Source organism: Prinia subflava, chromosome 17 (genome assembly GCF_021018805.1).
Source record: "Prinia subflava isolate CZ2003 ecotype Zambia chromosome 17, Cam_Psub_1.2, whole genome shotgun sequence".
NCBI classification, from domain to species: domain Eukaryota; kingdom Metazoa; phylum Chordata; class Aves; order Passeriformes; family Cisticolidae; genus Prinia; species Prinia subflava.
In genome coordinates, this window is record NC_086263.1 from 2,551,903 (window position 1) to 2,577,287 (window position 25,385).

A 25,385-nucleotide genomic window follows, 5' to 3' on the forward strand; every position below is an offset into this window, starting at 1 on the left:
GCACAGGGAATCTCGATGAAGGGCTGGAGTTGGTTCCAGGTGGAAATGCAGCCAGCAGAAAGGTGTCAGAGTGATGCAAAGGCTCGTGCTGGGTTTGTTGCACCTAATCCATACCATCAAGTGCCCCACAAACCCCGCTCCATGGGGGTGTTTCTTAGATATGAGCCTCCAAAACATCGCTCGGCTCGGCGTAGTCCCAAAAGATCAGCTGCAAGCACCAGTGAATCGCTCCAGGAGCTTTCCAGAGAGCTCCCCCGGGCCTGGGATTACAAAGCTGGCTCTGTTCGGTGGGCACGGTTCCCTCCCGAAAGCTCCTCGGTCTGGAAGTGGTTAGTGCTCACCGAAAGAGATCTGCTCCATCTTTTATTTTTGGCTGTGCTGTTCATCGAGGCCAGGCTCTGGTCTCATGCACGTTCCAAAGTCGGCTCTCGCCAGAGTGGTTCATTTCCTTGCTCACCCGCATCCCATCCAAAGCCTTTGTGCAGTACCTCGGCCGCTTAGATCTCGATGATGTACGCTAAAACAGCCCCGGGGGATGAGGCGTTTCAGAGAAATGGAAGAATGAGATATTAAGCAATTGGCCCAGCGTCGAGCAGGGTGCCCGGCCGAGGTGTGGCACTCAGGGGCTCCCTGAGGGCTGCTCCCAGCCCGACGCAGCCTTTCCTCGGCCCTCAGCCCCTCCGTGGGGAAACGGGGGAGCCCCGAGCTGTGCCCGCTGCGATCGCCGAGCTCCGGCCGCAGCCCCGGCCGCAGCCTGTCCCGCGGAACGGGCTCCCGAGGCCATTCACTGTGAGATACCCGCAGGGGTGTCTCCACAGCGAGAGGAGGCTGGGTTTGTAACCCGTGTCTGACTCCCTTTCCTAACAGGTCCTCAGAAACGCGAACGGGATTTTAACCATCATAACAGGAGCGGCTTGGAAGCCGTGTCCTGGGCTTGGCGTTCGACCTCCTGGCAGAGCCCTGGAAACGCCTCCGTGAGGGGTTCCAGGAGGGGCCGTGAGGGGACTGTGCCCGAGCCGTGAGGGGCTGAGCCCCGCGGCCCGGGGGTCGCCCGGGGGCTGTGAGGGGAGCCCTCAGGGCAGCACGCGCGCGGGCTGAGGGGCAGCCTGACGTCACCGCTCGCGCGTCACGCTCAGCCCGCGCGCGGGGGACTCGGCGCGCCCCCGCCCCGTGACGTCATCACCGGGCGCCGCGGGAGGGCAGCGCGGGCATGGCGGCGGCGCGGGGCGGGCGGTGTCTGCTCGCGGCCCTGCGGCGCTCCGGGGCCGCGCCCCGGCTGCGCCCGCCCGCAGGTGAGGGGGGCACGGGCGGCGTGAGGGGCGCGGGGCCCCGGGCTGAGGGCGCGGCCGGACTTGCATGACTCGGCCCGGACGGCCGCGCCTGCCCGGAGTTGCGCTCGGCCTTGTGCGTCCTCTGGAGGTGCGGAGGGTCCGTGTCCCACAGCAGCCCCGGCGCTCTCGGCTGGTGCCGGCCGTGGCCGCTCGGCAGAGTCGGAATGGGCAGTGCGGGAGCAGCGCGCACAGCCCGGTGAAGTGACCCGAGAAGGCCCAGCGCCCCTTCCTGGGGAGGGCGAGTTATTCTGGGCCTGTACAGGGAATAGCGCGGGCTCGTGTCGGGCAGAGAGCGCGCTCAGGGCAACCAGCGGCCCCAGGGTCATGTCCTGCCTCACACGGGGTGTACAGCATGCTCAGACCGTGTAACATGGTGAGGTTCATGTCCTGGCTCGTGTAGGGGTATACACCATATCCATGTTTATGTCCTGGTTCATGCAGCACTCCCAGTTCATCTCCTGGCCTTTGTAAGGTGTGCAGGACATCCAGGGGTACCTGCTGGCTCCCACAGGCTGCACAGCACGTTCAGATCATGTCCCAGCTCACACAGGCTGCACAGCCCAGGGACCTGCATGAGAGCAGCAGGCAGCAGGGTTGCTGTTGTCTGGTCATGTCAGTACTTTACAGATGAGCCCAAAGAGTTTGCATTTCCCAGAGGTGCACTTGAAGTTTCAAGGCGTGAGTGCTAAGAAAATCCAGACTCAGGGGCCTCGGCTATGGGATGTGCTCCCTTGTCAAGCCCTCGTGGGCTGGAGATGTGCTGTGAGTTGCCATTAACTGAAGCGTGGTGAGGAGTGCCCTGCCTGTCTCCTGCCAGCAGCCCGTGCTGTGCTCTGTGTTTCCTGATCTCTCGTGTGGCCCCTAGCTGACAGATGTGTGTGTTGGTGTGGTCTGTGGTTTCCCTGCAGGTTACAAAGAGATAATGTGACAGAGGATATTGTGTGACAAACAGGGTCACTTTCAGGGTGTGTTGTCAGATTTATTGTGTCACAGAGTGCCACTTGGGTGTTTCTGGGCAATCCAGCTCTTCCTCCACAGAAACCCCCAGAGACTTGTTAGCATCCATGTCTGGGAACAAAGCTGCTGCCTCTGGTGGGTTAGACACACTCCAGCAGAGCCAGAGTTTTATTCCTTAACCTGTCATTCAGGTCCCTCAGGGAAAAAGTAGTGAGCTGAAGCTGTGTGGGGTGGGGATAAAGAAGGAGGGGCAGGAGGTGTTTTCCTTTCTGTTGGATCCAGGCTGCAGGGACTGCCATCCCTTCCCTCACCGAGCAGAGCTGGCAGTGATTCCTCTCTGCTCTCACGATTTCAGAGGCTGGAGCTGGTGGAGAGCCTTTGAGGAGATGTTGGGTCAGTCGGGGAATCTCTTCTCCCCAGATTCTCGGGGACCTGGTGCCCAGCTAGGGACCCTTTTGTGTAAGGAGAGCTGAGCTGGGAGTGTTAATTGCAGGAGCTCTTCCTGCACGAGCTTCCCAGGGCTGCCCGGCCTGGAGCTGGTATGGTAATGCCTGCTGACCCAAATTCTTCTCTTTTGTTTTGAGCCACAGACTGCTGTGTGCAGGGTTTCCCACCCTAGATCTCTGCCTGGTGCTCGGCTCTGCTCCCTGCAGTGGCGTTTCCAGAGGAGGCTGTTTCCTTAGGGACTGGCTGGGGGGTCACTGAGGCTTCCTGGTGTCTGGATTGAAAGGAGCCCCTGAGGGTCCTTGTCTCTGCTGTGAGTGTGCCCATGGGCACAGGATCACTTGGGATCACAGAGGAGTGGAATTCGGGAGTAATGTGGGTTTTTCCATCTCTCAGGGTGCAGTGATGGGAATAGGAAGGGGTGTGGGCTGTGGTAGAACTCTACATTTGATTAACTCGATATCAAAAGACCTGATTTGCCCCAACACATCACAGTGCTTATCTGGGGCAGGAGCCATTCCTTCTCTGTCACCTGGGCTTAGGAATTCGTTTCTGAGGCTCATTATGAGTAGCACATAACCTGTTACTGCAGCAGGTGCTTCTCAACAGCTCTTGTGTGCTGATAATTGTGGTTTTATACCCAGAATAGCCAGGAGCCTTTTCTGCTCCCTTGCTCCAGGCAAGGACTCTGGAGAGGCAAATGGGCTGAAGATGCTGCAGCTTGTATTTAATGAGCTGTGTCTCTCCCTGGCATGGGACAGGCTGTTAATTAAGGATGATGAGACCAAACGTCGCACAAATCCGACAGTAACTTCCGAACTGATGGGTGGTGATTTATTATTGTGCTTTGGAGGTAGGGAGGCAAAAAATGTGAATACATCAACAATTATAAATAGCCAGAAATAAAATTATAAATAGCTGTAGTTTCTAGAGTCAGCTGGTGTTCTTGGGCTGGGGGATGACCTGTGTGGGGGCTCTGGGGCTTTGCTGCCTGGACATTTGATGGTAGAAGTGACCTTAAGGCTTTAAGCTGCTGCTGATCTGTGTCTTTTTTGGATCCTGGGGTCAGGAAGGGAGCAAAATTCTCTCTTTTATTTCTGCTGTTTGGGAAATGTGATGTGTGTGTGCTTACGTCCAAAGCAGTATCCTACAGCACCCAGCATTAAATGAGTATAAAAGATGTAAATGCATAAATAAAATTCATAAACCCTGAGCTGCAGGCCTTCCCCTCTGAAGCTTGAGGGGCTCTGGAGAGGACAGTGAGTGCTCTGCTGCTTTCCACCCGGGTTGTTTTCCTTGCCACCTTCGCAGACAATCCAGCCCAGGCAGTGGAACGGAGGTTCCAGAACGTGTCCTGCGATAATGCGGCAGAGCTGCTGGTGACGCAGGGAGCACAGTTATGTGTGTGGGAGGTGTTCAGATGCATTTAGAACTATTTGTGGGCTCTTTTCTTTAAGGGCAGAATGACTGGGGAGTCATTCAAGCTTCTGGCTGGAGAAGTGGATCTTGATTCAAAGCTTTCTGTGAGGAGGAGGAACGAGGACTGACAGCCTCCTCTGTCAGCTCTTGAGGATGAGGTGCAGGAGACAGAAGTGCTGTTAAAGTTCAGGGGTTCTTGTTCACCTGGTCTGGAGCAAGTGAGAGCCCAGCATGATGGGCTGGAGCAGGAAGCCCTGTTCTTGATGGCCACACTGACTGTAGGACCTGCTGTGGGGGCAGGAGGTTTGCAGAGCACTTGTGAAGTGAGCCTGAGCTAGAGGATGAGGGGTGTTGGTGAAAAGGCCGGAATGCTGAGTTCACTTGAGGGCTGTGGCAAGGTGGAGGAGGGTTCAGGAGGGAGCCAAGCTCCCCCAGCATGTCAGCTGGCCTGGAGGGCAGGGGATGGCCATGGAAGCTGTTTCCAAAGAAGTCACAGTTGTGCATTGGGACTCTTGCCATACTAATGGGGTTTGGTTCAGTCTTTGGGTGTTTTTGTGCCCAGTTATGTAAAGAAAGGACCCCTTGACAATGTCAGGTGTATGGTTTGCTTCCTTCCCTTGCTGGATGAAACAGCCAACAGGCACAGAGGGAGCTGTAAGGAAAACCTGAGCTTGTCATTGCCTCCAGCCACTTCTGCTGCTTATCCATGTTCTCCTGGCTCTTTCCAGGCTGTCTTGGTCTCTCCTCTGCCTCCCAGCTCTGTCCATGTTCATTGTAGGACTGGGGGAGGCCGAGATGCTGCCTTCCCCAGGGCAGCTGCAGGGTCAGGTCCGCTCGCTCTGGGATCCTGCCCTGGCACAGGCCACTCTCCCAACAGTTCAGAAATCACTCAAGGAACAGGCTTTGGACAGAGGTCTGTAGTGCTGCAATGGTCTTTTTGTGACCAGGTTTGACTTTGATTCATCCCCCAACAGAGAGAAGACTGTTGGGTTCACCTGGGCATAATGAAAGGAGCAGACCTGGGAATCCCTGACCTTGAGGGGGTCTTGTGCCATTTCCTGACTGGTCCCATTTTCCCTACTGATTTTGTTACTGGTGGCTCTGCTGCTGCTGCATGTGCTGCTTGCCCTGGACCCAGCTTTGTTGGGGGGTGTAATCCCTGTGCTTGGACAGTCAAGGGCCAAATATTCATTGCCAATTTATATTTTCACAGGCAGTGATGTGGGAGTTGTCTTTAACTTAGCCACATAATAGCAGTGAAAGCTGCAGACTGCCTCTGCCTGACAGGTTAATTCAGTGGCAAAGCTGCTAATTGTCATCTTCTGGATAAAATTTTAATTCAGAAGAGCCAAAGTAGCAACTTGCTCTTTTTATGCAGTGAAGGCAATTCTGGAGGGGAATGGTGGGTGTTGGATTGTGAGGGAACTGTTCAGACAGTGTAACTCCCATGGGATTACCTAGGTGGGACCTCTGAGGAGTGCTTCTGTTGGTGCTGGACTTGTGTATTGAAATATCTTCACTTGTGTCTTTAGCAAAAGGAGCAGCATGTCTGCAAAGGCAAATACTCCACCGCTGGAGCCTCCAGCACAACATTCCTGCCTCCAGCATTCCTGCTGTCCGGATGTACAGCACACAAACAGCAGAGAGCAAGGAGGAGGAGCCCCTGCACACCATCATCAGCAACACAGAGAACAAGAAAGGTGGGCCTGGGCATGGATGTCTTGTGGGGACACCCTTGGGGTGCACCTGGGTCGAGGAGTGGTGCAGGTGAGCTCTCCTCAGCAGTGCTGCTGCCTCTGGAGGAAGTGCAGGTACTGCTCACCACATCCTTTCAATGTGTTGCACCATCACCTCCCCAAACCTGGGTGTGGAGGTCAGAATGGCCTTTACTGAGAAACAAGGACATGAAGACTGCATCCATGGGCTTAGCCAGGCAGTTGATGGTCATGTGTGTGTGTGTGGAGGCTCCACAGGTACTGGAATTGGGTGAAAAGAATTTTCTGTCCCAGAGGCAAGCTGTGCCTGCCCAGGTCATTGCTGTGGCTCGTGGAGGTGTGATGAGAGTCCTGGTGTCAGCTCTCCAGCTAGAATGAATTGCTCTGCACAGCCTCAGGGAGAGGTGCTCTAAAGCAGTCAGAGCAATGAGTTATTCCAGCACAGAAATAACATCTTAACTCTGTGCCCCTGTGGTTTTCCTGGGAGGTACTTTTGAGACTGCCAGGCTGTGAGGTCCTTAGGGGGGGTTGATGTAATGGCTGCTGCTATCACCCCATCCCTGGGGGATGTACATCCTCACCAGCAAGGCATGGCAGAGGTGATGTGGGATTTGTGGCTTTTCTCAGTTTTCTCTTGCAGGAGAAGGGAGTTCTTTAATGCCTCTTGCTATTTTTAAAAGGCCAAGGATGGTCTTTCAGCTGAGGAGGTTTCTCTTCTTGTGCACAGCTCCCTGCCTGCAGGGCTGGCTGTATGGATGTGTTCATCCAGCCTGGCCTTGGACACTTCCAGGGATCCAAGGGCAGCCACAGCTGCTCTGGGCACCCTGTGCCAAGGCTTCAGCACCTTCACAGGGAAGATTTTTTTCCCAATATCCCATCTAACCCTGCCCTCTGGCAGTGGGAAGCCATTCCCCCTTGTTTTGTCACTTCAGGCCCTTATCCAAAATCCCTCTCCAGCTCTTCTGGAGCCCCTTTAGGCACTGGAAGGGGCTCTAAGTGCTGCCTGAGCTTTCTCTTCTCCAAGCTGAAGAGCCCCAACCCCAACTTTTTTTCCAGGTGCAGCCTCTAAACATGAGTTCCAGGCTGAAACAAAGAAACTGCTGGACATTGTTGCCCGTTCCCTGTACTCAGAGAAAGAGGTAAGACACACACAACTTGCTGGGAGATTTTCTGTTGGCAAAGCCCTGTCTCTGTCAAAGGATACATCCAAAATGGTTGAGCTGGGAAAATAACTGTTCAGTTCCCAGTGAGTCCTGAGCTTTTATGTCAGACTTTTTTGAATGATGTTTTCTTAAGACACATTGAAAATGTGTCTTTGAACCAGTTTGTTGGTATACCCAAGTGACTCTGTGAGCATTGAGCCTCTGCAGTTTCACATTGTGTTTGCACAAACTGTTCTCCTGGCAGATAATGGGGAAACACAGTCTGTGGAGCTGGGAATTAGTTTGTGGGAGCCAGTGAGCTGCCAGGTCCCAGGGAGTGCTGTGCAGGGGCAGGGTTGGGCTGCAGGGCCGGGCTGCAGGGCCGGGCTGCAGGGCCGGGCTGCAGGGCCGGGCTGCAGGGCCGGGCTGCAGGGGCAGGCTGCAGGGTTGGGCTGCAGGGCAGGCTGCAGGGCCGGGCTGCAGGGCCGGGCTGCAGGGCCGGGCTGCAGGGGCAGGCTGCAGGGCTGGGCTGCAGGGCCGGGCTGCAGGGCCGGGCTGCAGGGCCGGGCTGCAGGCCCAGGCTGTGTCTCCCCCCAGGTGTTCATCCGGGAGCTGATCTCCAACGGCAGTGACGCGCTGGAGAAGCTGCGGCACCGCCTGATGACAGAAGGGAAGGCCTTGCCAGAGCTGGAGATCCACCTGCAGACAGACAGCGGGAAGGGAACCATCACCATCCAGGTACCTCCCTTGGGAACAGCAGAGTGCTCTTCCCTGCTGCTCTCGTCGCTGGCCCTTGTCCTGTGAAGAGTCACTGGAAGCTGAGCAGCAGCACAGTGCCCGAGAATGTTCTGTCCTCAGCTGGGCTCTGATTCATGGGGCTGTAACCTCAGGATTTGATGAGAAACCAGCAATGTTACCTGCTCCCCACCTGTAGCCGTAGGAAAATTTGCTGCTCCTTCTTTCCCTATTGGGAAGTACCTGCAGGTCTTCTCCCAGTACCCCTGCCTAGTGCACTTCCCAGGTTGTGTGAATTTCTCTCTAGTGGGTAAGTTGTGAATGTGGTTTCCTCCTGCCTGACCCTTGGGGAGGTTTTCATGCACCTCCTGAAGTCTGAGGTGTTACATGGTTGCTTGCAGACCTTTCCTGGGTGAGAGGGGAAATGCCAGGGTAGTGAAAAGAACTTCCCATTCCTGTCTCTCTCTCTTCCTGCTCCAGGGCAGGCTGAGTCCAGCTGATGCTGAGGTTCTGCCCTCAGGCACAGCTGGGGCTGTAGATTAGGGCAGTAGCACAGCACTTCCCTGTGCCCAGGTTTTGATTATCCCTGCTGGTGACAAAATGCTGATTGGGGAGAGACATTCTGTGAGAGCAGTCACCTGTGGGCCTCAGTGTGGGGAGGGAAGTGCAGCTGGGCTTTCTCTCTGTACTTTGATCTTGCCCGTGGCTCTTGTCCAGGGTGGGAGGCTGAGCCCCAGTTCTGGTGTTTTCTTGGCAGAGTTCCTAACGTTAGGAAGGCAACTGGTGATTTTCCTAGTGGAGCTGTGTCATCCAGGAGTGTAGCTGTGGACATTGCTGGGAGAGCAGAGGAGAAGGAGGAGGATGAAGCAGGCCCTGAGTGACCATGGCAGGTCCAGGGGAGATGTGGCACTGTCAGAGCACACAGGCTGATATTTTTCACGTGGGACAAAAGCACAGGGGGCTGTTGGAGACTGCCAATTTTTTTATATTTTATATTTTATATTTTATATTTCTGTTCCTCGGAAGAACGAGTGCTGCAGTTGCCATGGGGAAGTTAGTACTTGTCAGTGGGCAACACAATCACTGAGCAGAGATTCTCAAACCATGGTGAAGGGCTTTGCTATTCCTGTCACAGTTTTCTGACTCCTGTGTAACACCAGTTGTTTAAGGAGCCATGGCTTAGCCCCAGGCAGGGGGGTCATTCCTGCCTCTCATCTTTCCTTTTGAGATTGTAGTGGACACGAAGCATCTGACTTCATCAAGACACTGTCACCTCTCGTGCCCTTTCGCTGTGGAAGCTCTCCCCTTGTTTGGCAGTTTGGTTGGAGAGCTGCTTGCCCACCGTGCAGGGTGCCTCTGATGCCATCCCAGTTAGGTGGGTTAGGGATTGGGCTTTTTATAACCCCCTGCCTGGCTGTCAGTGCCTCTCTAATGCCATTAAATGAGTCTTAACTAGGAAGCTTTTAACTGCAGCAGTCCTGGGCTGTGGGGAGCAGCGAGAACAACGCTGTTCCAATCTCTTTAATAGCTTTGCCTTCTCCAGAGTGCCGAAAGCTCCTTACCTCCAGTCAGGGGGTTATTTATAACTTCTTGAAGAAGCAAACTGCATATAATGATTACTGTGAACAAGTGTCATTCAGAACATTTCTATGCCTTTCAGGAATGCAAAGGTGAAAGAAAGCTTGCTGCAGTGATTGAGGCAGAGACGGATCTTCCCTGAGCCACTGTTTTGTTTTCTGTACCCACTAGGACCTACCAAAAAAGAGGCAGCAGGTCCTTCATACATGACATGTAGCAATGGTCACCCCTTTTTTATTCCTAGAAAGGTCCCATTGGCTCACTCTGACCCCTGGATCCTTCTCCTCAGATCGTGCTGCTCTGTGCCTCAGGCTCTGCTGAATCTCTCCCCTTGTCTTCAAAGTCTTGTAGCATCTCTTTGTGTCTCAGTGAGCTGAGTAAAGGCAGGTCTGTAATGTGTGATGGTTGTTATGGGCACATTCGTGGGGGATTATGTAGATCTGGTATAGGACTATACTCATCTCCGTTCAGTGGCTGCAGTTCTCCTTGTTCTCTGCCAGGACTGAATTCCAGTCATAAGCACAGAAGACTCAGGATTTGGATAGGATGTCCTCATTCAGAAATATTCCACCTAAGCATTGCAGTGTAGTATCTGCTAATGGACGTGTTGACTGAATTCCATCACCTTGCTTCCTTCACCAAAGTCCTGTTGTTTTAGCAAATTCTACCATTTCCTCCATCCCTTTGAAAACTGCCTTGTGTTTCTAGGACAGCTCCATCTGTAGCAGCCACAGCCTGCAAGGTCAGAGTGCTTAAGAAAATCCATTTGAAAATGTGGGGGGTGTGTTTCCAGTGAGAACAGCTCTGCAGAGCTCTGCAGTTGTGCGTGCTGAGCCTTCACCAACGTGGTTTTGGACCCTTTGAGGTGGGAACAGAGAGCCCCTGACAGACCCCAGGGCTCTGTGAGCACCTGCACCAGGTGACAGGCAGGGGACAGGGGCTTGGCTGTGCCGTGCTGCTGTTGGAGCTGTGCAGTTCAGCCGTGCTGCTGCGCCTGGCGGTGATGTGTGAGCTCGGGGCTGCAGCCCTGCTCCTTGCCGGTGCTTAATTTAGGGCTAGGACAGTTTAGAGGAAATGGTTTGAAATGTTTACAGAGCTGATGGCTGCTTCTGCTGGGGGAGGGAGCGTGCTTGCTGTTCTAGCATGGGAAAGCAGCGGAGTCGCTGCCAGAGCTTGGGCTGCTCAGTTCCTTTTGTTGGGCTTTCATCTCTCTGTTGCCGTCATCCAAAATCAGTGTCTGTGAAGCCACAAAATCACCAGTTTGCTGTGTTTGGGAGGAGTTAAAATGACTGCAAGCACCACTCCTCCCTGCAACAGCTCCTGTGTCGCTGAGCAGCTCTCTCCTGCCTCACCAAAGAGCCTGTAACAAGGACTGGGCTGTTTGGGCTGTGGCAGTCGGTGCAGGTGCACCCTTGTGTCCCACAGAGCTCGGGCAGGTGGGGAGCAGGTCCCCCTCCCTGTGGAGGCTGCAGCAGAGAGGTGCCCTGCACTGCAGCATCTGTGTCACCTGGGCTTGAGGAAGGAGGAGAGGGACAGCTGGAGATAGAGGGGTAAATCTGGCAGTGCTTTAGCAAGTCTTAGGTGGAATTAAAACTACAGAAATGTGCCACAGATTGCAGGGATGGGCTGCAGCTTCCAGTGGTTGCATCATCTTTAACAAATAAGCCCAGGACCCAGAAATATAAACACATCTCAAATAACCTATGGCCCAAGGAAGGAAATGCACAATCTTTCATTTCTCTTCGTGGTAGAATAAAAGCATATCCTATATAAAAATGAGAAATTCAGAGTGGAAGAAAGGCAGTACTTTTCTGGACAGCAGGTTTTTAGACCTGGATGGGTGGAGGCCAAGCCTGTGGTTTTGCAAAGGAAAGCTCAGGCTCTCTGCTTTGGACAACTTCCATGTACCTGACCAAGATTACCTTGTGTTCACAGGCATCAGTTTTATTTTGCTGGTTGCTGCTGCTGCAGATGTTTTAATGATTCTAAACTGGAACATTGCTCTAGTGCAGCTGCTGTTCTGGTCTTGAGAATTTTAAGTCTTTAATCAAGGTATTGAAATAACAGTGGGCACATTTGCTAACCAGACATTCTGAGATTTTATTACCTTATCAACTGGGGAAAGCAGCATGTCTTTATAATATAGACAGTTCTTCTGATGCCCCGTTAAGGTTTTACACTGAAATAAATGTTTCAAGTGTTTGTTTTGCAACAAAGCAACGTGAAAGACACAATAGTTCAGCCAGGTACCTCTAGCTGGGAGCATTCCTTCCGATGGAGTCATGGCAGAGGCAGCAGTTAATGGCTGCTTAATGGGTTGTTAGGTGTAAGGAAGCTCTGCAGTACTTTAAATTGGACTCAGCTAATGAGCAAAGCTTAACTAATCTTACACAGCAGGTCTCTGCAAACATCCAGCACCCTCACCACTGGGTTAGAGCAAAGGGCACAGGAGGCACAAAGGTGCAAGTCAGCAACAGCTTTGGTACCTTGGAGGTGTCCACACAGAAAATGGTGCTAAAAACAACGTTCAGCTGATGTCTCTTTGTGGTAGATGTTACTGAGTTTAGTTTAACACTTGTGGCCACCAGCTATTCATAGTCTGAAGGTCTGCAGCCTCTTTGTTGTCTTTTGTAGGGGGTGGTTTGGGGAGGATTTTTATTCTGCACCCTAAGAAGTACCAGAGGAGAAATTCACCCAGGTGAGGAGGTGGTGGTTCTTCTGTAATTAACCTTCAGCTAATGAAGGGGCAGTGCACTGAACTCTGTGTCTTGGTCTCTCCTAGTAGCAGAGAAACATTTGGCACATGACACTCTGAGCATATCCCTCATATTTTGTAATTTGAGAAGCCCCACGTACAATTTGCTTTGTGCTGTTACAAATAACTCTGCTGTGGCTGTGGTCAGCCTGATAAAGCTTTTCTTGCAGGCTGAAGGCAGGGCTAGCAGTGTGTGCAGGGGAAGGGAAGTTGTAATGCTGATGGTGGAGCAAAGGCTGGGTGGAGGTGTTTGCAGGGGTTGTGTGATGCTGTGGTGGTTCCTGCTGAAGACGCCCAGTGGCCGAGCAGCAGCTGGTGCAGCACAGAGCAGGATGTGAGGGGCAGTAGAAGTTCCACCAGCTGCTTCCTTGGATTTCATGGACCTGGAGCTGCCAGCACTTGTGTGGGTCCAGTCTGAGATGTGCTGCTCATGGGCAGGTTCAGTTGCTTTCCATGACTTGCAGAGTTCCTGCTCTGCAGAGCTCAGCTCCCATCTCTCCTCTGCTGCTGCTTTATTCCTGTTCCCCTGAGCAGCTCCATGCAGTGAAGGGAGCCAAAGGGCAGCTGCAGGAAATGTGGACATGGCAAGGATGGGTTGAATCTTGATGGTGTTTTCATCCTAATCCACCCAGGTGTTTTCTGCAGTAGGGAATGTCTGCTTTGCCAGGATCTTTGCTTTCTGCTCTCCCTGTCAGCATCTGGGCTGTTCTGAGCCCTGCTGTCTTTGTTCATGAGATTCACCCTCATCAAAGTAGTCTCCAGGAATTGTCATTAAGCATTCTGCAGTAAGTTTGGCAGGGCATTAGGAATTCAATAGCCAAATAAATTTATGGGGTAAGGATGTATTTTTTTTAACACACTGGAATTTGGGAATGACATGCTGTGCTATAAATAGAAGAGGATCCGAGTTCTGTTCAGGGTCTGGCATGAAGGAAAACTGAACCAGATGCTGAAAACTGTTCTTTCTGTTTTTTTCTTCCCTGGGGGAAGGGACCATGTCAGATTCCTGAGATTTTGCCATACGCTGTTTGTTTTTCTTGGCTTTTGATCTCTCGCTGTTGAGGTCTTACTGGGCATCATCCCTTTTCTCAGCCAAGTGGGCTGACTGGCCTCACTGTATTTAACCAAGGGGAAGGATTGCTGTGCCGTGACTTGTGGGGGTGCAGGAAAATCTCGTACCCACATGGCACCTCACAAGCTGAACACTTCAATCCTTCAGTGCAGTTAAACACTACATGAAGAAATACATACTGACATTAACTTACTTTGGTAGAAATAAGCCCAGTAAATGTTCCATGGGGTGGCACCTCACCTCCGAGCCACCTAGCAGCTGCCAGCTCTATTGTTGCTGATTTTGCTGACCCTGCACACCAAATCCCACCCCTGCTAAGGCACTGGGAATGTGTGAGCCCACTCTGGATGTGCCAGCTGCTGTCAGTTGCAATAACCACGCTCACAGGTACTCAGGTAGAGCTGAATTCATCATGGGAATGAGAATCACATCTCACTTGGCTACTTTTCACCTCAGAGAGTGGCTCACAGAACATGTAACAGTGGCTTCTTGGGATGCTTGTGTCAGTCAGAGAAGCTGCTGGGATTTGGGAGGGGGAATGGCACTTTTTTCTCAGGAGTGGCATCCTGGAGGGCAGTAGCCTGCCCTTTGCTCCTGTGGAGAATGTGTGTGGAGAAAGTCTGAAAACACATTGGACAACAAAATGGGAAAGATTTTTGCTGGGGTCCTGTATGAGATTGTGGCCATTTCTAGCTGGGGTTTGCTGTTACCTTCAATTTGTCATGCAAATTGAAGTTGCAGCCAGGCTTGAGACTTACTGCAGTCTTTTCTGGGTGGTGCTGCTGCAGGCTGTGTTGCCTGAGCTGTGTGAGCTGCAGGGAGATGTTTATCTGCATGCAGCAGTGCAATTCTGGAATAACCTGGGGATGACAAGGAGCTGTGTGCCTCTGAAGCTTGGGCATTGTATTTTGGCTGGGGTTAGGCTGTTCCCATGGGAATGCAATGCCCAGCTCTCCTGGATGTTGACAGCTTCATACTCACATCATGGAGCACAGGGTGAGGGGGAGAAGAAGGGAGGAAAGGCAGAGCAGATGGAGATCAGTTTCTGTGGTGCCTGCAGACACGGGTCTGCATTACCTGAGGGGTCAGGGATTTGCAGCTCTGCTGCTGACTCCCAGTGTTGGTGCATCAGTTCCACAATCTGCAGATTGCAAATAAGCTGCTTCTCACTGCTCCTCAACTCCCCCTCAGACCAGTTGAGGAATGGAGGGTGTCTCTGTGCCTGACATCTGCACTGTGGGACCATGGCTGGGTTGGCATCTCTTTCCTGCACTGCCATCCTGTGCTTTTCAGAGGGATGTAGAATCCAGCCTGTTCTGGTGTGGTGTTGTCTTGCCTTGAGAAGTGGCCAGAGTCTCTGAGCTTTCTGGTGGTCTGTGGGCAGCTGTGGCTGCCCCTGGAGCTCTGTGCCCTCTGAGTCTGTGTTCCTGGCCATGGGCAGGAGTCACAGCTGGAAGTCTGCTGCTGGATTTACTGCTAGAGGGGAAGGAGAGTGGGACTTGGAGGTATGGAGGCACTTGGGTGCTGTTTGCTGGAGCAATGACTCCCTACTGATATTTCAGCTGCAATTGCTTTTTCTTTTCAGGACACAGGTATTGGGATGACCCAGGAGGAGCTGGTTTCTAACCTTGGTACCATTGCTCGATCAGGCTCAAAGGTAACTTGGGATGAGGACCTTTCTTCCTCCCTCCCTTAGAAACCTCTTCTCCAATTACAACCACTTTTGTTCTCCCAGTAATTTTTCATTCTGTTTTGTGCCTTGGCCCTCAGCCCAGCTGTGAAAGTACACCCCTCTTGGAAGGTGAAACCTTTCTGTGGGGTCTTCTGGCTTTCAGTGGCCTCTGCTGTGCTGTGGGAGGCCCAGGGAGCCCAGTGCTGATGGCCCCTGTGTGCAGCACTGCTGCACCACTGCCCTCACTCCAAACACCCTCCTGCCCAGCCATCCTTACAGAGGGGCACCCACTTGGCATTTACCCCGTGTCCAGGGGAGCAGCAGCTCTGTCCTCACAGCAAGGTGTTGTACATGTGTACCTGATTTTTGTTTTCATTTCTGGAGGCATCATTTTAAGGGGTTTCCTGCTCCTGATTGACTGAGCTCTCACTTGTTTTCCCTTTACTGCTCTAAGCAGTGCTCCCCTTTCCCAGAGGTGCAGTCCCTGTGGAGGAACCCTTTTCCTTGGGAACCTCCTGAGAGCACTGATGCAGGAGCGTGGGGTGAGGGTGCTGGACTGCCAGGCTGCAGTGCCTGAGGAGCCCAGCTGGGGACTGATCACAACCTCCAGCAATACCTGAAGTCACTGTGTGCTGGTTTGTGTCTCCTTTGTTCCTGCAGGCTTTTCTAGAAGCTCTGCAGAGCCAAGCTGAAGCCAGCAGTAAGATCATCGGCCAGTTTGGAGTGGGTTTCTATTCAGCCTTCATGGTGGCTGATAAAGTGGAGGTGTTCTCACAGTCAGCAGAGCCGGGCAGCCCGGGCTACCACTGGTCATCCGATGGGTGAGGCTGCAGAGTGGGGTGGCACCATGGGGGGCTGTGTCCAGACCAGGCATGGCCTGAAAGCTCTGCAAAGACAGGGCTTGTGTGTTCTTTCAGGACCTGGCTGACTGGTTTAGGTCCTGCTCAAGTTATACACAGTAAAAAAGCATGGCCAAGTGTGCCTGTGTGGGAACTGCAAGGACAGGGTTGGTCTGTCAGAGCAGGCATGCTGTGGACAGAGTTCCTGCCTCTCCTGTTGCATCACTGCTGGCAGGCAGTCAGCCCAGCATGTCCCACAGCACAGGGACAAACTGCACCTCTTTGGTCTAATCATCCTCTGAGGTCTGGCTCGAGGCACCTGCAGAGAGCTGAGCTTGTGCAGCGCTGGGGTCTGCAGGCACAGCTCCTCTGTGGGTCACAGCTGTGTGCTCATCCTTTGCTCTTTGCTTGAAGATGCAAACATCTGTGATGGCAAAGCTGTGGGCTGCTGGACATGTTGAAATTGGAGGTTCTGAGGGTGGCAAGCTCAGCATCCCCTTAGAATTTCTTCAGAATAAAGAATTGACTACATTATTTAAATTCTTGTGAAAACTGAGACACCAGACTGGTTTGGGTTTTCAGTAGCTAGTGTCTTTGCAGAGCAGTGTGTCCTGGGTGTGGAGTCTCTGTGGGGAAAACAGCCACGTGTTTTGGGGGGTTTCTCAGAGGTATGAGGAGCATTCAGGCATTCAAGACTTTTTTTTTTTTTCTCTTGGCCTTCAAGTGTTGTGTGTGCTCTTAGTTGAACAGACAATATCTCTGTCCTGTCTGGGTGTACCTGAGGCACAAACTGACAGTGTTTGTTTCTAATCCTAGTTCAGGGATGTTTGAGATTGCAGAAGCATCTGGGGTCAGGGCTGGGACTAAGATTATTATACACCTCAAAGAAGACTGCAAAGAGTTTGCAAATGAAGACCGAGTCAAGGGTGAGTAGAGGAGGGGAATGCTGTTACCTGGGGCTCTGAGTCTGTTGGTGCCCACAGATGGGAGGGGAATTTACAGGTTTTTTTTCCTCTCCTGCAACTCCTTTCACCTGCTGTTCCTGAGGGAATTCCTGCTGTGTTGTTTCCACAAAGGTGACCCTTCTGTGTCTTCTTTCCATTCCAGAGGTGGTGACAAAATACAGCAACTTCATCAGCTTCCCCCTGTACCTCAATGGGAGAAGAATCAACACGTTACAGGTGAGGTGCAGGCCATATGCAGGTCACTCATGGAGAGGAACCACTGTAATGCTCCACTGGAGACAGGAGACAGCACAAAGCTGCTGCTGTCCCTGGAAATCAGGGGAGGATTGTCCAGGACATCACAGACCTTATGGTGATCAGTTAATTAGAACAAAAGGAGCCAACCCAGCTGAAGTCATACCTGCAACAGCTTATTTGCATTTATTGTGGAAAATTCTTGGAGATCAGCAAGATCTGTATCTTCCTTTATCCTGAATTATTATTTCAGTGCTTTATAATGCTTATTCTGTTCAAGCCATGTGACATGTTAGTGCTGTAGGGATTGCTCATATTGCTGGTGTGCTGACACCTCTCACTGCAGTTCTTTCTGTCCCTTAGATGGAATAGCCACTGCCAGGGAGTGGTTGGGGTTTTTTAGCAGCTCAGCTCACAGCCTGATTTATTCCGAGCTCCTAATGCTTCATGCTGGCATTTTCTGACCACTGGCATTATACTGCAGCCAGATCCATTTTACTCAGATGTTCTTGGCCCAGTTGCAGGCATCACTTGGGAGAAATTAATTATCTTTAAAACAGAAATCTATGAATCATTTTCTCCAGCATCTCCTCTTCTGATTGTTTAAAGCTTTCTTACCTAAGAGAGCAAGTAGAGAGCATGTGTGTGGCTTTTTTGTTTCCTGGAATGTGGCACTGACTGCACAGACTTTCAAGACTGTACTTAAACATCTTACCATGTTAATTTATCTAAAGTTCTGTAATTGGTGTTATTAGTCACTGATTATTTATTTGGATTCGTGCATAATAGTGTTTCTGTTCCAAAGGCTTTCTAGCTGTGCCCCTTAAATTACAAAACCAGAAATAGCTTTAGACAGCTGTTTGCTCTCTCTACCTGGCAATCAATTGAACAGGCTCCCTGGAGAAGAGCAGTAGTAGAGCAAGGGGTGAAATGCCCTTAATAGAGTCATGGACTTTTATCTTCTTATCAGAAAGTCATTTTTCCTTTCATTTACAGCAACAGCTTTATTCTCATTACGCTCCTATGTCATGCCTTTTATTTATCCAGGGTCTTGGGTTTGTGTTTTTCCACACATCAGCATCAGTTTACTGCAAACAGAACCACAGTTGGTTCCCTGGTGGGGCTTCTCCTCGATGAGCTCCTGAATGCTCACAGGATGGAGCTGGGGGCTTCTCTGGTCTGACTGGGATAAGTGTTAGCTACAAGTGAGCCCCTGAGAATGCAGCACTTTTCCTAAGACAACTTCTGTGGAACACCTTAGCTCCCAGTGAGTCCATAATCCTACCTGTGATCCTGCAAACCCTCCAGGACACTTGTGTGTGCTGGAAATGAGAAGCCACCTCTGGAACAAGGCTCTGAGGCAGAAGAATCCTTAAGCATTTCAGAGCTGCCAGGGACCTGAAACCCTTGGGTTCAAGAGGGTGGGCTGGATGTTAGTATTGTCCCCAGAAATCACTCCTGTCTCGTTTGGGCTCGAGTGGCAAAGAGAGGCAGTGACTGAGATGTGCTTCACCCAGCTGGAAATACACAGTTCTGTGTTGAGTCCCTCATCTTTGCTAGATTTCAAGACTTTTGCTGATGTACTGAAAACTAAAACACGCTGTGAGCATGGGCTGAGTGCTTCAGGAAGCACTGTGGGCTCAGAGCAGCAGCAGGTGGAAGCTGGAGCTCATGGCTTCAGTGCATGTGTTCATCTGGGGAGCAGTGCTGGAGCAGTGACCCTGCAGTGGCTCCCAACGAATCTCTCAGGCTGCTGAACAAATCAGCAGAAAGCAGGCAGTGCAGGAGCTGCTTCACAAGCTCTTAGCTGAGACAGTGACCGCCATCACAGAGGCAGGCAGGTTAAATTACACTTTTGCATTTCCTTTGCTTGCGGGTCAGGCCTTGTGGACTTGACCAGTACTGCCAGTCAGCTGAGCTGTGGGATCTGCCCAGGATGGCCATTGTCAAGTGCAAGGCTAAGGGGGTTAGCCAAATCCCTTTTGTTTTGGGCTAAACAAAGATGCCCTATATATATTGCAGGGCAAGAGTCACCTCTGAGGGGTGGCCCAAGGCCAGATGAGGGGCAGTAGTTTGTTAGTCCATGGTAACGTGCCTGAGCCACACCTCGCTCCCAGGCTGTGCAGAGTCTGTTTGAAAGGTTCTGTTTCCCTGCTCCGGCATCCTGGAGGCCACAGAGATGATGGGGACTGTCCTCCCTGCTGCTCCGCAGGCTCTGTGGATGCTGGAGGCCACAGAGCTGATGGGGACTGTTCTCTCTCTGCTCCGCAGGCTCTGTGGATGCTGGAGCCCAAGGACATCGGTGAGTGGCAGCACGAGGAGTTCTACCGCTTCATCGCGCAGGCGTATGACAAGCCCCGCTACGTCCTGCACTACAAGACTGATGCTCCCCTCAACATCCGCAGCATCTTCTACGTGCCCGAGCAAGTGCGTGTGCTGCCCTGGGGGCGTGGGATGTCTGCTCTGAAAGGGGACAGCGGGAGAGCTCCTTAGGGAAAGGAGGCAGATACGGCTGCAGGAAGGAATAGCCAGTGTGGCATCTCTGCGGTGGGCTGGGTGCCACAGGGTGGTTGGGAGCCACAACAGGAGCAGGGAGGTCCTAAGGGAAGAGAGCCAAGATTTCAGCTCTAGTTGGGCTCAGCATTGTAAGGAAGATCACAGTGTGATGTGGGTACCCTGCACAGTGCTGGTGTTACTTCCTGTCTCTTTTCCTGCAGAAGCCATCCATGTTTGACATGAGCAGGGAAATGGGCTCCAGCGTTGCCCTCTACAGCCGCAAAATCCTCATCCAGACCAAAGCTGCAGACATCCTGCCTAAGTGGCTGCGCTTCCTCAGAGGTGTGTGTGGGACCAGGAACAGCAGGGTGTGGATGGTGGCTTCCACAGGGATGAGGCAAAGGCTGCCCTCCTGAGCCTGGCACTTGTGTTTGCATCACTGTTCAAGGGCTGCTCTGTGTTCCAGGTGTTGTGGACAGCGAGGACATACCCCTGAATCTCAGCAGGGAGCTGCTGCAGGAGAGTGCCCTGATCAGGTAAGCAAGAGTATCTCTGGACTGAGATACAAGGAAAAGGTGTAAAGCCATGAGGGGAAGGGGACACTGGACTCACTGCAACCCTGCACAGAGAGATGTTAACCTAAAGTGTCTTGTCTTGCTCTAGCAGCTGTTCTTAAAAAGGCTTGTTCCTTCTGCAGGAAGCTCCGTGATGTTTTGCAGAAGAGGTTGATCAAGTTCTTCATTGACCAGAGCAAGAAGGACCCTGAGAAATATGCCAAATTCTTTGAGGAGTACGGGGTATTCATGAGAGAGGGGATTGTCACGATAGCAGAGCAGGATGTCAAGGTACCAGGAGACTTGAAACTCTGCAGCTGATGGGAAAGATTACCCTGAGCTGTGATGTGGGAGACTGCTCCTTCCCCATGGAACTTGCATGCCCATATCTTGTGTTCTTGGGTCTGCCAAGACCTATGGATTCTCTAGTGCCTAAACTTTCACTCTTTCTGAGGGTGCTGCTTCCCATTTATTTTGAGACCCTGCAGAGTCTCTGTACCCACACTGTTGTCAGCCCTTCCTGGTGCAATGTCAACTACAAGAGGCAATAGAGATGGGCTTTCCCCTCCTGCTATCTTCTGCCTAATTCCCATTTCCAGGAGAGCTTGACCTACATCCTGTCTAGCATACTTTTCTGCCTCTGTAATATCTGGAGCAAGAAAGGAGGGGTTCAGAATCCCCTGAGCCTTTTTTGTAGGGCTGCCAAGAGGCACGGGAGTCCTTGGAGCTGGTGTGGGCGCTGAGCTCACAGGAGCATGTTTCTTGCAGGAGGACATCGCCAAGCTGCTGCGGTACGAGTCGTCGGCGCTGCCCGCGGGGCAGCTGACCAGCCTGAGCGAGTACAGCTCGCGCATGAAGGCGGGCAGCAGGAACATCTACTACCTGTGTGCCCCCAACCGGCACCTGGCCGAGCACTCCCCCTACTTCGAGGCCATGAAGAAGAAGGACATGGAGGTGGGTGAGCAGTGGTGCCACAGCCAGGGGAGCACCTTGAGCTGCTGCAGCAGTGGCTGGGGCCGGCTCTCAGGGCTGGCTCTCAGAGCTGAGCAGGGCAGTGAGGTCTGTGATAGAGCCCTGCCAGCGCGGTGCCTTTGCCTGGCCCCCTCTGCCTCTGCTCAGGCTGTGGCATGAGGCAGGAGGGACCTGTCACACACTCTTAACAAGGTTAAGAAAAACCACATTCAGCTGTTAGGAGTGCTGTGAGAATGGTGAAGGGTCTGGAGGAGAAGCTGTATGAGGAGTGGCTGAGGGCATTTGGTCTGTTCAGCTGGAGAGAAGGAGACTGAGGGGAGACCTCACTGTGGTCTTCAGCATCCTTACAAGGGGCAGCAGAGTATCGATCTCTGCACTCTTGTGACCAGTGGCAGGACCCAAGGGAATGGCTGGAGCTGAGTCAGGGGAGGTTTAGGTTGGGTATCAAGAGTGCCTAATATCACTTTTCACCCAGAGATGTTAGGCACTGGGACAGGCTCCCCAGGGAAGTGCTCATGGCACCAAGCCTGTCTGAGTCCAAGAAGCATTTGGACAATGCTCTCAGGCACAGGGTGGGATTGTTGGGGTGTGCTGCACAGGGACAAGAGTCGGGACACAATGATCCTGATGGGTCCCCCACAACAATTATATTCTGTGATTTAGTACTTGTACAGACACCTGGTTCTTCTGTCTGTTTCCTACCTTTGCTGGACCCCAGAGCAGGAGCCTGGGAGCTGCTGTGCAGGGCTGTAATGGTGTTACAGTTGTCCTCTGTAGGCAGCTGGCCCTCTCAGGACTGGAATCAGTGCTGGTTCTCACTTTCCCTGGGCAGCAGGATTTGTTCAGATGCAGATCTGCCACCCTCCAAGGGTAACAAATCCCTCCAAGGGTTGTTTTCATGTCAGGCCCTGAGTGACAGCCACTATGGAGTTGAACCTGTGAGTTTCCTGTGTGCTGCTGCTGCTGTTTGGTACAGAGCTGCCCTGGGAAGGAGGGAATGCTGTTCCATCCCAAACAATGTGTTACTGTCCCTTCGCTGGCACAGGTGCTGTTCTGCTACGAGCAGTTTGATGAGCTGACACTCTTGCATCTCCGGGAGTTTGACAAGAAGAAGCTGATCTCTGTGGAGACAGACATTGTTGTTGATCACTATAAGGAAGAGAAGTTCGAGGAGAGCCGCCCAGGTACCGTGAGGCTCCCCTGGCCCCTCCTGCTGCACACTGCCCTGCTACCCTGAGCAGCCAGTGAGGGGACACTGTCCTCCCCTGCTCTTGCAGCTCCCGAGCAAGAGCCTTCCACCCTCTCATTCTCATGGTCTGAGGCAATTAGAGTTTGTGCAGATTTGTTTCATCTCATATGATCAAAGTTAAATGGAATGTCATGTGTGGAGTTGCCATGATCTTATTTCAACCCCACGCATACATCTGGTGCCCAGACAGAGGCAGACAGCCCCTAGCAAGGCATGAGCCTGCCCTCTCCAGGTATGGCACGATCTGGGATGAGGATGTGTAGGTGTGTGCTGAGTGGTGCTGCACTCCTGTTCCCGCAAGAGAACTGACAAATGGAAGTGAGGAAACTCAGCTCACTGTCCGTTGCACACAATAGATGCATGCTCAGATGTGCCCTCTTTCCCTGCCAGCTGGAGACCGACTGACAGAGAAGGAGGCTGAGGATCTGATGGCCTGGATGAGGAACGCCTTGGGCTCTCGAGTCACTGGAGTGAAGGTGGGTGTTCTGTGTCTGCGTAACTGAGTACAGGAGACCCACAGAGGTAACAATCTAGGGAAAAAAGATGATAGGCTGTTGGGGATCTGCTGCCACAGATTTTTGTTTGGAGTTTGTGGGAAGTCATTTACTTCTCTGTGCCTCCTGTGTGCAAATGGTGCAGATGATGGCATTTGTCATTGGATGGTCAGTGTGAACCACATCTCAATGTGTATTGAGCAAAGCCCATATTGCAGTCGATGCTCAGGTTACCAGAACAGGCTGGTGACTTCTCTTGCTTGTGGACTAGAAAGATGTATTGGCAGGGAAGGCTTTGGGTCCAGCTGCAGCCTGTGGACTGCAGGGCCATTTGGGCCCCCCTCTTTCCTGCTGGTTTGGGCAGCTCCTGTGGGATGGGAATGAGTTGTGTGGAGGCTTGGTGTGGATCTGTGCTGAGGAGACTGCCCAGTGCTCAGTGTCCCCACCTCTCACGCGTGCATTGCCCTGACGGGTGCGTGTGCCGCAGGTGACCACGCGGCTGGACACGCACCCGGCCATGATCACCGTGCTCGAGATGGGCGCCGCCCGACACTTCCTGCGCATGCAGCAGCTGGCCAAGACCCAGGAGGAGCGAGCCCAGCTCCTGCAGCCCACCCTGGAGATCAACACAGGGTAAGGGGGCACACACCAGCACGTGCCCTGGGACACAGCAGCCTCTCAAAGTGGAGGCAGAGAGGAGGCGGTGTAAGGCTGCACTCGGTGCCACACAGCCTTAATCTATGGGGCTGTGTGACACCTTTGGCATGAGGCCCCCACACAGAGTGTCCAGCCCTCTGGGGACCATGGGGGTTACAGGGACAGATGGGAGAGAAGAGAGAAGCCCCCAGAACCAGGAGCAAGGGATTTGACTTTGGTGACCCACTGTGACTTAGCTGCTCATTCTGGAAATAAACTTCTCACTGTGTCCTAAATCACAAGTCTCAGTGTTGGTGTCTCTCTTACAGGCATGCTCTGATTAGGAAGCTCAGCGAGCTGAAGGACAGTCAGCCTGATCTGGCCCAGATGTTGCTCGACCAGGTGAGAGCCAGACCTTCTGCAGAAGCAGCACCATCCTTCCCAGAACCAGCCTGCAGACTGTGCATGGCAGGAAACAGGGTCACATCCTTCTGTGGTCCCTGGGTATTTCTGGGACTTGTGGTCCCTGTTTCCCTAGCAGGTGCCCTAGAAGACATTCTTGGTCTCAGCATGCAGGTCCTGGACAGTGCCATTCCTTTCCTCCCTCAGACAGGTTGCTTTGGTGCTTATTTAGTGCTTTCTTTTTAGATCTATGAGAATGCCATGATCGCAGCAGGACTGAATGAGGATCCCAGGCCAATGGTGAACCGGCTGAACGAACTCCTCACCAGAATCCTGGAGAAGAACTGAGCCCCCAGCACTGAAGGATGAGCTCTGTGCTGATCTCTGGCCTCAGGCACAGCCACTCTCAGCAGCTGCTTGCAGGCACTGTCCAGCACAGGTTCATGGGCAGAGGGCAGGGACAATGCTGGGGACATCCAGCCCTCCCTGCACGGAGAGGAGCCACCTTTAATTATCAGATCCCACATCATCAGCTTGTTCAAAGTTCAGTGCTTTTAGTGGGGACAAAATCCAGATGTTGTTCCTTAAATAATGTGCTCAAATTCTGGACATGAACCTGAAGAGCCTCGCTTCATACTGTTTCTAAAAATGGCCTTTCTCAGAACAGATGTTGGCAGCAAAATTCCCAATCAGGTCTGAGAATACACCCCCCTGTCCACAAAATCCTTGTGTACCTTTGTGCTCTGAACAAGCACTGGAAGAATTAATTAACTAGTTAAGAAACCTCCAAGTCTGACCAGGCAGGAGTTTGCTGGCGTGAGGCAGCTTTGGCAGACACAGATACTCTTGGTGGAACGTGTCAGTGCAATCCCATGGCAGAAAAGATCACTGAGCTGCTGGATAAGTGAGTTCATCCTAATATTGTGGGAAAAGGGAAGTAACTGGGAGGCAGCTTTCCACTGTGTGGCTTTCTGGAGAGTCTGTGGGATAAACTGCACACCTAGCTGATCTGTATTTATGATAAATAAACAGTTCTTGTTTTCCAGACATGTCCCCCATTTCACTCTCCTCTTCATTTTGTTGGTCTTTGTGTCTTCCAGCTGGTGATGTTGATTGGTCTCTCTCAGTTGCTGTGGTTCTTCAGGGCATCAAGCACTGGCCATGGTGGCAAGAGAGCTGTAAAAACAACAGAGAGTGTAGAGGGAAAGCAGGAGAATCTGTAACTATGATAGTTTTGTCTCTGAAAATGGGATGTAGCCCTTGGTTTGAATCAAGGAGCAGTGGTGGTTCAGACAGAAATGCCATGCTGGATTTCCTCTGTGTGTCTGCTTTACACTATGCAAATGGTTTATAAGAATCCTTTCTCCTGCTCAGTGGGGCTCTGAGCAGCCCTGGTATTTGTTTAGCTTATCTTTAAATTGCCAGATTAAGATGCTGGGACTGGGTTTGGTTAACTCTTTGGGTGCTGTGCTGGACAGGACAACCTCCAGCTCTTTAAGCTACAGGAAGCCTGGCTGTGCACAGAGGAGTGAAGAATTCCTGCTGCTTGGGGGACCATTTGAGAGGTTTTATTAACATCACCTAACATTTTATTTTTATTCAGATGCAAAAGAGGAAAAAAAAGGTGACAGTTTAGAGGGTCCTGAGACGATCAAGGAGCCACCATCTCCACCCTACAGTGCTGGTGATACATCCTGTCAGGAATACAGCAGAACCAGGGCAGT

General features: G+C 52.2%; 1 protein-coding gene across 1 annotated transcript; it reads left to right on the forward strand.

The window, feature by feature from the left end:
• The first annotated feature begins 1,158 nt into the window (after positions 1 to 1,158).
• On the forward strand, positions 1,159 to 24,706 carry TRAP1 (TNF receptor associated protein 1). The gene is made up of 18 exons (XM_063414233.1): positions 1,159 to 1,292; positions 5,684 to 5,851; positions 6,923 to 7,005; positions 7,606 to 7,746; positions 14,734 to 14,805; positions 15,481 to 15,641; positions 16,476 to 16,585; positions 16,767 to 16,840; positions 19,130 to 19,285; positions 19,576 to 19,696; positions 19,821 to 19,890; positions 20,052 to 20,199; positions 20,677 to 20,862; positions 21,926 to 22,064; positions 22,520 to 22,605; positions 23,111 to 23,256; positions 23,589 to 23,661; positions 23,908 to 24,706. Exons 1-18 carry the CDS (start codon positions 1,211 to 1,213, stop codon positions 24,007 to 24,009), a joined length of 2,118 nt encoding a protein of 705 aa, XP_063270303.1. The 5' UTR covers positions 1,159 to 1,210; the 3' UTR covers positions 24,010 to 24,706.
• The last annotated feature ends 679 nt before the right edge of the window (positions 24,707 to 25,385 follow it).